The 13,459-nt window shown below is 44.0% G+C and overlaps 2 protein-coding genes and 1 long non-coding RNA gene across 10 annotated transcripts in view; 1 reads left to right on the forward strand and 2 right to left on the reverse strand.

Annotated features, from left to right (window-relative positions):
* Nucleotides 1-2,960, reverse strand: part of EVI2A (ecotropic viral integration site 2A) — a 172,653-nt gene extending 169,693 nt beyond the window's left edge. For all 5 annotated transcript variants that reach the window (XR_014558353.1, XR_014558354.1, XR_014558355.1 and 2 more), the window contains exon 1: nt 2,604-2,960. The gene's annotated coding sequence lies outside the window, so the exon portion shown is untranslated. The remainder of the gene's footprint in view (nt 1-2,603) is intronic.
* Nucleotides 1-13,459, forward strand: part of NF1 (neurofibromin 1) — a 155,855-nt gene that overhangs the window by 107,723 nt on the left and 34,673 nt on the right. For all 4 annotated transcript variants that reach the window (XM_083714249.1, XM_083714250.1, XM_083714251.1 and 1 more), the window contains 5 exons: nt 5,419-5,851; nt 6,556-6,896; nt 9,259-9,461; nt 11,073-11,266; nt 12,528-12,668. In XM_083714249.1, coding sequence (XP_083570375.1) covers nt 5,419-5,851; nt 6,556-6,896; nt 9,259-9,461; nt 11,073-11,266; nt 12,528-12,668 — 1,312 coding nt within the window. The remainder of the gene's footprint in view (nt 1-5,418; nt 5,852-6,555; nt 6,897-9,258; nt 9,462-11,072; nt 11,267-12,527; nt 12,669-13,459) is intronic.
* The window catches only part of LOC310832750, a 404,622-nt gene that overhangs the window by 41,500 nt on the left and 349,663 nt on the right, over nt 1-13,459 (reverse strand). The gene's annotated exons all lie outside the window — the stretch shown is intronic.

The raw sequence follows: 13,459 nt of genomic DNA on the forward strand, positions 1-13,459 counted from the left end.
TATAAACTAAACACAGATTGAAGGTTGATTGCTCACAATTCATGTTCTTTCTTCTCAAGCCTCATAGATATTAAGAAAAATATAGTTTCTCTTTTGGTTATTTATAGCATCTTCTGTTCTGTTAAAATTGGAAGGGATAAATGTCATGGCTGTTTTCCCATCTGTGCTGAAACTTAAACTGCTTCTGCGAAAGATTCTTCCACAAGCCATCAGTGCCTTGCAGAAAAGTAATAGAGGAGGTTTTTAGTTATACAGTACAACCAAAATGTATCATTTTTTCATGAAAAAGCCCTTCAGAAGGTAGACTCTTTGAGAAGTTTTTTTTAGTGCCTTTGCTATATCACTGGTAACCTTCAGATACACCAGTGCTTTCCAGCAAAACAAAAGGACAACGCCCTCATGTTCCTGTGATCATGAACAAAGAGCCCCAGGCAATCTGTACATATAAAGAAGAGCACAAAAGCAACTCTAAGGCAGTTCATTTTGAGAGCTACATTACTCATCGAATATAACATGTTCCTTCGGCAGTCAGTGAAGGGGCATCCTATTGTTTTGATGCCTGCATGGTGCTTCCTTTGTATGAAATGCTTTGGAGAGAGGGGGCTGTGTGCATCCTGTAGATCTGTAGGTGCCCAATTCAAAAATTGGACATCCACCATGGAATTGGGTGTCCCATGAGTCCATGAAGCCAGTTCACATGTAAAAAAAAAGGACACATCATATAACAATAGATTGCAGATCTAACCCACATTGGGAGAGTTTTCCTTCCATGCACCTTGTACTAACTTTTCATGTTGCAGGAAGAGAATTTTAGTGAGAGATCCCATTGAAAACTACAACCCTCCTCCACCTGAAGTGGTAAGGTAAAGGTAAAGGGACCCCTGACCATTAGGTCCAGTTGTGGCCGACTCTGGGGTTGCGGTGCTCATCTCGTTTTACTGGCCGAGGGAACCGGCATACAGCTTCCAGGTCATGTTGCCAGCATGACTAAGCCGCTTCTGGTGAAAGCAGAGCAGTGCACGGAAACGCCGTTTACCTTCCCGCTGGAGCAGTACCTATTTATCTACTTGTAGTTTGACGTGCTTTTGAACTGCTAGGTTGGCAGGAGCTGGGACCGAGCAACGGGAGCTCACTCCTTCGCGGGGATTCGAACCGCTGACCTTCTGATTGGCAAGTCCTAGGCTCTGTGGTTGAACCCATAGCGCCACCCGCGTCCCCTATACCTGAAGTGGTACCGTCCTGCAAATATCAACAACTTTTGGGGGGAATTGTAAAAAAAAAAGCGCAACAACTTTGGTCGGCCCTCACACATGTTCACTTCATCAAATCTGGCCCTCTTGAAAAAAAATTGGGCACCCCTGATCTAGCCCAAGCATTGTTTACCTTGCCTGGCAGTGACCCTCCAAGGGTTCAGGTGGAGGCTTTTCCTAGCCCTGCTTCCCAAATTCCTTCTACTGGACATGCCAGGAACTAACCCTGGGACCTTGTGCACACAGAGTCCGTGGTGTCCTACTGAACTACAGCGTCTCCTATGTATGAGCATCAAATGATGAAGCTGTCTTCTGCCAACTCCAGTCTGTGTTCATCTTTAGCCCTCTGTTGTTTGCTTGACCAGCTCTTTCTGCACTCTCTGGCTGTGTGTTGAACCAGACACAAGCTAGGAGCCAATGAAAAAACCGCTATACGAAGAGCCTCACAGAACGGATTAATTTCGTCTTGCTGTAGTCTAATATCCTGTTCCCACTGTAGTCTAATATCCTGTTCCCACAAGTGGCTGACCAGATGCCTGGGGGAAACCTGCAAGCAGGACACAAGCCCAGGAACACCCTCTCCTCCTTTGGTTTCTGGAAACTGGTATTTAGAGGCGTTACTGCCTCAATCTTTGTTATTCCCTCCCACAAAGGGAGGGCAGGGACTCCAGATTAAAAATTTACAATAGATGTACATCCACCCCTTTTCTTCCTTGTGCAAAACTTGGGTTTTTGTTTTTCACGCCCAGAGTACACATGACGCCGGTGGTACTTGAGGCTTCCTTCCCTGCCCCCAACCTTTCAGATATTCTTGTTGTTTTTAGATTGTCCTGCCTGGATGGTGCCAGTCATGCCAAACTGAAAGCATCCTCGGATGCCCACCATTGCCACACCGCGATGACTACAATGCTGCCTTATGTGCCTCCACTGCCGGCACAAAGCACCCACTGTTAATTGTAGTAGCTGATGGTTGGTGTTAAGGATTTCACTTAAACAGACAAGAGCAAAGGAACTGACCATTAAAGGCTCTTTATCTCTTTCTCCACCTAAGCTCACTCTGGCAAAGTGGCTGTTTTGTTAGAAAACAGTGTGTTGGGCTTTCCCTAAGCACCTTGACAGGTTTCTAATTGTCTTTTTCTCCTACAAGAATGCCTTCCCTCCTCTGTTACATAAATAACATTTGCGGTTCAGTTAGCACCAGGCCCTCGCTTTCTTCAGTAGGTTTCCTGCTTGCTGCCTAAGGCTCATTGGAACAAGTTAGTTTTACTTCTTGGTACTGGAAACCTCAATCTGGGACCTGCTGTGAGGAAAGATAGAAACAGAACCAAGTATAAAAGGTAGACATACACTTACCTGGAGGAGAGGTCAGCGAAGGGTTTGACTTGGGAGGTCTGTGATTCGCTAGCTAATCGCACCTCAATATTTGTCTGCCTTACAGTGGCAAACTCTAGATTCTGGAGTCTAGAAGGTGGGGATGTTTTTATGCATTGAAAGTGAATGTGCCTCTGAAACATGGTGTTTAGTTCTCCATTTAGAGAACTAAACCACAGAGATGACACATTTCCTTTCTGGTGTAAGTACCCTGTGACGTGTTAAGAGGGAGGGAGGGAGAACCACCATCTTGCCTAAATTAGACCTCCAGATTGACGGATAAAGCATTTGCTTTAAGGCAAGCCTGTTTCTCCAAGCAGCTGAGTACACTGCCACGGTCATCTTTTTCCCTTTTCTTTTTATGTAAATCAATTTGGTGGGGAAGTTGATTTATTGCAGGCTCCTAGAGCCTGTGTGTTGAGTCAACTCTTGAGTATGGAGGCAAAGATTCGCTGTACAGTTTATTGAGATCTGTCCGACACTCAGACTTCCATGTAACTTATCGGTGTGTGTTTCTTTCCAGGGCTGCTTTCACATTTATTTTAATTGCCTGTAGGGTAATTACTTTTTTTAGCTGGCTAAATCTGGTGGGAGGTTTGGCCAAGCAACACCTGGAGGGCCACAATTTCCTCATTATATTTCGTAAAACTACAGAGAGTTCATCCTTTGGGCTAAGCGCTTCATTCTAGCCGTTTGTACACAGGACAGTTGAACAAATAATGGTACTACTCCAGTGTACCTGTTACGCCTCCCTAAGGAATTAGATTCATTGAGTAATATCTGCAGCGTATATATCTATCGCGCTCGGCATTTTAAGACGTTCTCTGCTGGAACGACTTTTCCTGCTGAAGCAACAGTAAAGCTTTTAATTAAGTGTACGACTGCTTTACATGGGCTTGTTTGGTGTCCTGAAAGCATCTAAATGCCTCCACCCCTGTCCCTTCATCTCCTGCTATTCATTTGAGCGCTCTTAGACACATCCAATTAAGCAGCAGGATGCCACGTTTCAGCTCTTGGCAAATGAAACATCTGAATTATAATCCCATCAAATGGCGGGCTTGTAATGGAAATGCCAGTACTTGCTTAATTAGGGCAGCACTGCTCTAATAAATGACCTCGTTTTCGTGTTTCAGCGCGGGCGTAATTTGAAAGTTTAGGGAAAGCAAATAAATCGGGGTTTGATGAAGAATCCTTGCTGAGCTAGGGTTGCTGGTTTGTTTTTATAGAGGAAAAGTTTAAGAGTGCCTTTAAGTGGGAAGGCCAATTTCGAAGTAATTGATGTGCTATTACTCCCTTTTGCGGCTTTTCCAGTTGAGAGGTTAGGAAATTTATCTATCACTGTGCTTTTTGAAGGGAATGTTTTTGGAGTTGGGGGAGGTCCTATGGGGCAGTTCCAGATGTTTGTGCACCATAGGTTTCTCACAGTGATGGTGTTCAAGGACCAAAAAGCGACTCACATTTCTGAGCAAGGGTGGGAGACCTGCAGTCCTCCAGATGTTGTTGGCTTTCAACTCTGATCAGCCCCAAACTGCATGGCCTAGTGGTCAGGGATGATGGGAATTGTAATCCAGCAAAATCCAGTGCCAGGTGAGGAGACTTTTTCAGGCTGAGGGCCACCATGCCTTATGGGCAGCCTTCTGGTTGCCGGTGATAATGGAGCAGAGGGGAAAGTGCGTGGAGCAGTAGATGTGATTCTTACCATCATACAGTAGGCTACATTCCAGCCACTCAAGAGCCAGAGGTTTCTTCACCCTCACAACTATCATAGGTCAGGGACACATTCCAGCCAGGCTAAGGCACCCGAGGGGCCTCAGAGCAGGACCAGTGAGGGGTGTGGTCTTGGGAGAGTCCCAAGGGCCAGATAGAGAAACCTTGAGGGCCACACTTGTACCATGGACTTGAGGTTCTCCATCTATGAAAAGCATAAATGTGTGTATCTCCTGCAACAAGGTCCATGCAATCTGGAAGACTACAATGAGGGTCATCAGTCTTTTTTGCATGTCATGTGCGCTGTTTCAACAGTTCCTGCCTCATTTGAATGTCTGAATCAGTCCTCAAGACTGAGCCATACAGTGCGTGAATGCAAACTTTGGTTTAATCAGACTGCAGTTTCCTACAAGGAGCTGCACGCAATCGCAGCTCTGACGAAATACAACCATGTGAAATGTCTGTTTCCAAACACCAGTGATTCACGTTCATATATTAAAGCCTTCCCCAACCTGGTGCCCTCCAGGTGTTGTAGGGCCACAGTGCCCATCAGCCCACAAACAACATGGGGAGTTGTTGTCTACAACATCTGGAGGGCACAACTCCTGCTCCACAGGATGACATCTTCAGATCTCATATAGTCACATTTCTTCTCCTTCCCAGCCCCTAGTCGAAGGATCCCCCAAAAAAATAATAATTCAGATATGTGGTGAAATAATTATGGCCCTCCTGGGCCATCCACATCTCCCTAGATTTGCCTTTAGTATAGCACCAGCTCTGTCTATAATAATTGCATTTATTGTGGCCTCTTCCTCAAGAGGAGATGAAAATTTCAGTGTTATTTCTTCCGTTCTTTAAAATTCCTTCTTGTCTCTAACATGACAGATGAGCAAAGTCTAAATTCTAATCACTGCTGTTTGTCCCTTGCCAACAAAGTCACCCTGGAGCTAATTCTTCTGTGTTCCTGTTTTCCATTAGGGGAAAGGGGTAATCTCTCTCACACACTCTTTTTTTATTGCTGTTGCTGAAGACTCAAGCCAAGCTGCACCCTAACATTTCCCCCCCTCAGCTATTTATTTTTCCTTTCTAGGTTCAAGACTGGCCAGATAAATGGTGATCTGCTGATATACCACGTCTTGCTAACTTTGAAGCCATACTACGCTAAGCCATATGAGATTGTGGTGGACCTCACTCACGCCGGCCCCAGCAATCGCTTCAAAACGGACTTCCTCTCCAAGTGGTTTGTTGTTTTCCCGGGACTCGCCTACGAAAACGTCACCGCTGTTTTCATCTATAACTGCAACTCGTGGGTGAGGGAGTACACGAAATACCATGAGAGGCTTCTGACGGGCCTCAAAGGCAGCAAGAGACTCATCTTCATTGACTCGCCTGGGAAGCTGGCAGAACACATAGAGCATGAGCAGCAGAAGCTCCCGGCAGCCACTTTGGCCTTGGAAGAAGACCTGAAGGTTTTCCACAATGCGCTCAAGCTGGCCCACAAAGACACCAAAGTTTCTATTAAAGTGAGTCTCATGCAACGATGTGGTCTTTGCCCTTAGGGAATTGTGCCATATATACATTTAGGGCAGTGTGGATTCTCCATTTAAAATGAGCAAGTGCAGAGCATTGCATGGCCCTCCAGATGTTGTGGGACATCTACTCCCATCATCCCTGACCACTGGTTGTGCTGGCTGGGGCTGATGGGAGTTGGGGTTTATTAAGCTTAGCTGTACAGTTGTATGCAGTTGTAAACAAATTCTGCTTTATTGAAAGCTTTATTCATGCACAGCCATGCACAAGACTGTTTGCCTTGTTGTGACCAAGATTTCCTGATCAGTAACAGATTTTATCTCTGTCTCTCACCATCTCTCTCAAAGTGACTGACCACTTGCTAGAAATCAACCAGGAGAAATGTTAGCTTGCTAGTCAACCATTTTCTGTTCTAAAGTAACCAGTTCACACAGCTTTCTCCTGGTAAATAGCTTGACTCCTTGAGAAGAACCCGATTTCAGAGTGGTTAGGATTCTTGTATGTAATTAATACACATACTCCCATAGAGATCGGTTGCCATCCTTTTTGGAAATGGCACATAAAGAATAAATTGAGCTTACTGTTAACTAATGAAATTCCTTACTCTTTTTAAAAGAAGGTAACATAACTGGGGTTTTTTTTTGGGGGGGGGGTGTTGACCATGTTTTCCTTGTACAAACTAAATACCTTCCCATAGGTTGGTTCTACAGCTGTCCAAGTAACTTCAGCGGAGCGCACAAGGGTCCTGGGACAGACGGTGTTTTTGAATGACATTTACTATGCCTCTGAAATAGAAGAAATCTGCCTTGTGGATGAAAACCAGTTCACCTTAACCATCGCCAACCAAGGCACGCCTCTCACTTTCATGCACCAGGAGTGTGATGCCATCGTCCAGTCCATCATTCACATACGGACGCGGTGGGAGCTATCACAGCCCGACTCCATACCGCAGCATACAAAAATCCGCCCAAAGGATGTGCCTGGGACACTGCTGAATATCGCGTTGCTCAATCTAGGGAGCTCAGACCCAAGTTTACGGTATGGATCTCTTAATTTCAACTGAAACTTTGTAACAGGCACCAGTTTCTTTAAGGGTGTTATTGGCCTTTTCTCCTTACATCCTGCTTTGAAGCATACTGGCTACAATTTAGCCGGTGTGTTGTATATGCAGCCAGGGTTCTCCCCTTGTGTATTGTGGATCACCTTTACATTCAGAGCTCTTTGCTTGCCTTGGTTAGTGTTGAAGCCCGGTTGTCTCAGTTGCAGCCATTATGTAAAAGTAAATGCTTTTGAGGTTACTGAAACTTAATGCTATACAGTACAAATATTTAGGATTCATATATACGCTTATATCATTTTTCAAGCCATTGAAGTGTCGACCAATTGACTTGTGAAGTATTTTAATAGACTAAGAAGAAGTTCTTGATTCATTGGTTGGCGTGTTTTAAACATTTCTTAATTGCAAGTACTTCTGAAAACTGTGTGTGGCAAACGCCATCTTGGAAGAGGCATTCCACATGCTCTCTCGTTCATTCACAGGGGGGAAGGCCTCTTTTAAGGACATGCCCAAGGCAACCCATACACTATCTAGAAAGAAAATGTGCTCTCTTCTTTAATTGTGTTCTCTGGAGGTCCCTAGGCAGACTAATCTTCAACGGATTAGAAAGATATTCTCTGGTAACCAAACAGGGTTAACAGGAAAGGACACCATGTGGAAAACAGCTTGATCTGGGGTTTACGTAACTTTTTTATCAACATGCCCCCTCCCCCTCAAAAATACCCCAGCAGCCTCAGAACCACTCTGGATTTAAAGTGGCTGAACCAGTGCATGAAGGGATACTCACTCATGATGGAAACACTAGAGTTGATCCTGGAAGCCATGAATAAAGGCAACTTCATGTTGTCTACATAGCTGACCTTTCCTTTGCCTGTCGCATATTTACCAAGCTCTTGGTGAAAGTGATGGTGTGTCTCCACCCACAGCGGTATGGACAGTCTCATTTTTCCCTAACTTAGACATCGTTGCAATCAAATCCCCAACTTCCTTCAAGGAAGAAAGGATGTGGAACAAACATCCTTATAGCTTTATAATCAGGGTTCCACGAGCTTATCTTGATGCAGCGGATTCCACATCTGGGGTCTGGACATTGTATCACCAAGGACAGAGCATTCCTGTCAAGGGAATGACAACCAAAGCTGGTGAACATCTCTACCACCCTGTCACAAGTTGGCCCATTGTAGGCGGGAGATAGTGACAAAGCCTTCAGTGACAAAGCACACCAGTTTTGTTTGTTTTAAACTGTTCTTAATATCACATTTTTAAATTTCTGTAACCTGCCCTGGAATCTTGTGGCGAAGAGCAGATAAGAAATTGAAACCGTAATCCTGTTTTCTGCAGGGTTTTGGTGTATGAGGGAGCTCCCGTTCCCAGTCCAAGAAGGACTGAACTCTCTGCACATCAACTGGTGTGTGTTTGTTCAGTCCTGCTGCCTGTACGGATTGGCTGTGTGCACTACTTCTCTAAGGGGGGAACTGTGCATGCAAGTGAACCAAGCAGGACTGAACCTCCAAACATCGGGTGATGTCACTTGACAGCCAGCAAGTGGGAAATGGCCTTGTGGGCCATGTTGGAACCCCCAGTAGGCCAATATTGGCTCACAGACCAGAGGTCCCCCCACCCCGCCTGCTACCCCTGTTTTAGGGACAGGTTAGTTCAGGCATAGGCAACCTCAGCCCTTCAGAGGTTTTGGGCCTACAACTCCCATGAGCCCTAGCTAGCAGGACCAGTGGTCAGGGATGATGGGAATTGTAGTCCCAAAACATCTGGAGGGCCGAGGTTGCCTTTGCCTGGGTTAGTTTTTGATTTGATTTCTTATGAGTTAGGGTCAGTGAACTGCTTCCATAGTCTGGACTCTCTCCAGAGCTAGAGGAGAAGTACTTCCCCATACGGCATCATTTCCTGCTGGCCCTGTCTGGTGATCAGAGGAGGTCCGAACAGTCAAATACTTTTCTGCCCTAGAATATCTAAGAAAGGAATTACGGGAAGTTTAGATCTCCCTTTTTCTCGTATGCCAGTTTTTGTAGAGTTAATTAGTTGATTCACCAACAGATGCACATATAACTGATCAACAAATATTTATTTTAATTGAGTTCTCCCCTCCAAACACACACACACACACACACACAGAGAGAGAGAGAGAGAGAGAGAGAGAGAGAGAGAGATTGAGATTTCCTTGGGATTTAAATTTGGGGTTTTTGCATGGTAGCTGGAGCCGGTGCTACAGTCCAGAGAGCAACCCTGGTTTCAAGTGTTATGAAATTGTGTTTTTTAGTAAAGCCTTTTAGTCCCCATTGATGAAAGATTCTTTTTTTTAACTGTTTCCCTTATTATTTGTTGCAGGTCTGCGGCCTATAATCTTCTCTGTGCCTTAACCTGTACCTTTAACTTAAAGATTGAAGGCCAGTTACTGGAAACTTCAGGTCTGTGCATCCCTGCCAACAACACCCTTTTTATTGTCTCTATTAGTAAGACTCTGGCAGCTAATGAGCCCCACCTCACCTTAGAGTTTTTGGAAGAATGCATTTCCGGATTTAGCAAATCTAGTAAGTAGACACACTTGCCTTCTGATCTTGTTCTGACAATGGAAAGGTGTTGGGTTTGGGTAGCACTGTTACCAAAGTCATAAATGGAAGTGTTTCCTGGTTAGTGTTTTTCCGATCAAGTTCCTCCTTTGCACAACCCATAGCAAGTCCATTGGTGCCCATTTCCAAATGTAACAGACTTATCTCTGTCCTAATCTGGTGCCAGGCAGTGTTATGATACAGACTGCAGTCCGTGAGTGCCAAGGACGACGCCAAGCCGAGTTTCTTTTATTTGAGTAATCAACCATGTCTTCCTGGTTTCTTGCTTACCGGGAAAATGCACCCCCCCCCCCGAAGATTGAACCAATTTTGTAAAATAAACTTTGCTGTCCAATATTAAAGTGTGTTTTTAAAAACGGCTCTGTCTTTACACTAGCGGTCTGCTGCCTCTTCTGAAATTAAGCAGAGGGCTATGAATTGTATCTGACAATTAGCCCTATTCAGAGTAGACCCATTGAAATGAATGGAGAGAGCTAACTTAATGCCATTCATTCCAATGGTCTACCCTGAATAGAATTCAGTTGGATGCAACCCAATGTTACCAGGACACACGTTGCAGAATTCAAGTGAGCCTCTCTTAACTTGCCAAAATAAGATGTTTACTTAGGGCATAGATTATGACGTCAAAGGGATACAGTGTTAGACTGCAGGCTTTCGTGCTGGTTGGATGTTCCTGAGCCCATGGATGTTGGCCTTGCTTGTGTATAAATGGCCATGTGTAGATTGAAATCTATTGTCTCCAGCCCCGCCACCCTCTTTTGAAGGGCTGCCTTTGAGTGCATTATATTGTTGTTGTTGTTGATTGTTTACATTTTTCTGTCACTTTATACAGCAGAATAAGCCTCAAAGTGACTTAACAAGATAAAAGACACCAATTAAGAGTAATCTAAAACAATGAACAATGCAAAATACGTAGAACAGGCATCCAATAATATATCAATAGGGCAAGTCCTACCCATCCCACTAATAAATGAACACCACCGTAGGAGGCAACTTAATTACAAGAGGCCTGAGTAAACAAAAAGGTCTGGTACTTAAAAGACTTGGCAATGGTAGCTCTACTCACAAATCCCTAGAGATAGCATTTCATGGGGTGGCGGGGACTGAATAGACCAGTTCTCATGTGGTTGCCCTTCACATGAAATGTAATATATGTTTAGGCCTTCTGGTCCCAGTCCATACATTGTGGTATGTATGCCCCTGTTTTTTCCAGAGAGTTAATCCATACTTCCAAGGGGTCTGTTTGCCCCAGCAGAATTGCCAGCTTTCTTCAGTGCCACAGCTCAAACTGCTATTGAATACCCCCTCCATTTTAAAGTTAGTTTGCCATGCAGCATGGGAAGATGCACTTCAAGAAGCACCCCTCCTAAGTCACCTTTGGCAGCATGCAGAAGAACTATTTGCTCTCCTTTGGATCCCAGACATCGTTCCTTCTTTCTAGTAATCTTCATTGGACAGTGTTATAGGATAATAACCTTGAAAACTTTTGCACAGAATTCTGCCAATTCTAAGGGAGAAACGCCCTCTCTGAGACCTCCACACGTACTACAATATGTATGTATTTTATTTCAGGTATTGAACTGAAACACCTCTGTCTGGAATACATGACCCCCTGGTTGTTGAATCTGGTCCGCTTCTGCAAACACAATGACGATGCCAAACGCCAGCGGGTCACTGCTATTCTCGATAAGCTCATCACAATGACCATAAATGAGAAGCAGATGTACCCTTCCATTCAAGCCAAGATATGGGGGAGCTTGGGCCAGGTATTGGTCTTTTTTATGTTGCAGATCTTATCTGTTTATGGGAGAAACAATGTCCTTGACAGTCGGTTAAGTATTAATTGCTAGAAGGTTTGCTTCTAGTCTTGCTAGAGTCACAAATAAAGATAAATTTACGTCTACCTTAAGTGTTTGCAATTCATGTTAAATATCCAACTCTTGTTATCTTTCAACCATCTCTGCAACATCTGTTGTTATTTTTTGCTGGACCTTGGAAGGAAAGGGGCTCAAAATGTCATATTCAGAATCTTCCAAAAAAGTAAGCATCCAGTTTGAAACTGTTGAGGGAGATCTGTTGAATCAGTTGATTTTTTTACGGTTTCCGTGTTTGATTCTGGCTTAGGTATGCAAATGTGACTGGTCTTGAGAAAGCCATTTATTTTAATAGTGTAATAAATTGTAATATTACTTCCGTTTGGCCAGCAGGACTAGTAGAATGGGTTTAGGCTCCACCTTCTGGTCAAGGCAGGAATAAACTCTTTGGAAGTAGGCTACTCCCATGATCCTATCGTTTGCTTCTTGCCTTCGTCAAATTCAGAGGATTGCTTAAGTTCCCTTAATATTTCTCCTCAGGCTAGTCCTTTGCTCTGTTTCTTCCCTCTTAGCTAAGCTCTCCTTGTTCCTAACAATTTGCTGCTGTTGGTGTTCCCTTGTGTCTCTGGATTGCTTCAGGTCCCCCCCTTGTTTTTTTTTTAAATTTATATCCCATTCTTTGTCCCAAAGGATCCCATGGTGGCAATATACTAAGCATTCCCAACTTGGGGGTAGGAAAAGCTATGAGATGACCTGTTGGTTGGTTTTACAAAATTTGTATCTTACCATTAAAAGTCTTGCATTTCCAGGTCACCCGATAAGTAGTAAATGCAAAAGTGCCATTTAAAAATAAATAAATGGATTATTAAAATGAAGCAAACTAACTAACACAGCACATGCAAAGAGCAGCAGCTTGCTTGCACAGGTAGATAGTCAAAGAAGATTGCTCTAAGTAAAAATGTCAGCATGAGACTTTTTAAAAAAAAGTATGGGAAGTGCCCTTACCTGGAGTCTAATTGATAGCTGCAAAGGCACCCAGCAGCCTTCTCCAGGGAGAGCAATCGAAATGCAAGAACCCATCATGGGAAAAGGGCTCTCTCCAGTCAAGGATTGCAGTGGACGGATGGCAGATTGTTTGTGGAGAGCCTCCTGTGAGGTTCGGCTGAAGTTCTTATGTTAACGGATGCAAATGATTCATTGTCTTTTACAACAGATTACTGACCTGCTTGACGTAGTGCTGGACAGTTTCATCAAAACCAGTGCCACAGGGGGATTGGGATCCATCAAAGCGGAGGTTATGGCAGACACAGCTGTAGCTCTGGCATCTGGAAACGTGAAATTGGTTTCCAGTAAAGTAAGTTCTTCTCTTCCTTAACCAGCTTAAACCTAGTGAACTGTTTTGACACTGTCTCTACACATCTGAAAAGAAACGGTATGGTCGTGTGAAGTCATCACTCCCTGCCCTCCATCCTTCCTTATATTAATCTAAGAAAGCTGCAAACCATAAGGGAGGTAGTTCCTAAAGAAGGGAAGGGTTAGCTCCCTTCTCTGTCCTGCTTTGTTGGGGCAGCAGGCAGAGCGCAGGATAATTCCTACAGAGGCAGCGCAACACTGTTGGCTGTGTGGTAGTCAGTTCATGTTGGTGGATATGGCACTAAAACATTAAAATATAAGATGAGACCTGCTAGTTCAAACCAGAGATCTATTTAGTCCTACCTGTTGTCAGCCAGGTGTTCTGGGAAGCGCACAAGCATGACTCTGAAGGCAACAATCCTTCCTAGCTGTAGGCTTTGTTGCAGTTGTGAATTGGCACTAATTTCAGTGGTGAGTCCACTTGTAGAAGCTTAAGGTGCTATTTATTTATTTAAATATACATGTTCTGTGCTGCTTGTCGTCCCAAATAAATTTCAAAGCAGTTTACAAAGACAAAATAATAATTAAAAGCATGTCAAATAAAAAAACCCATAAAGTGTCACAAATACCAACAATAGTGTAGAGCATTCAGATTCTCTTTTTCCCATTGAGTACAGCAATGGTTGGTTGGCCCTAACATTGGTCATAAAGCCATCCATCAGAACATATTTTTTCATGAGGTGAAGAAAGGCTTTTCCATAGCCCTGAACAAACCTTGGTGCCATTTAGAGC

Source organism: Podarcis gaigeae (genome assembly GCF_964106915.1).
Source record: "Podarcis gaigeae genome assembly, chromosome: 15".
In the NCBI taxonomy this organism is placed as follows: domain Eukaryota; kingdom Metazoa; phylum Chordata; class Lepidosauria; order Squamata; family Lacertidae; genus Podarcis; species Podarcis gaigeae.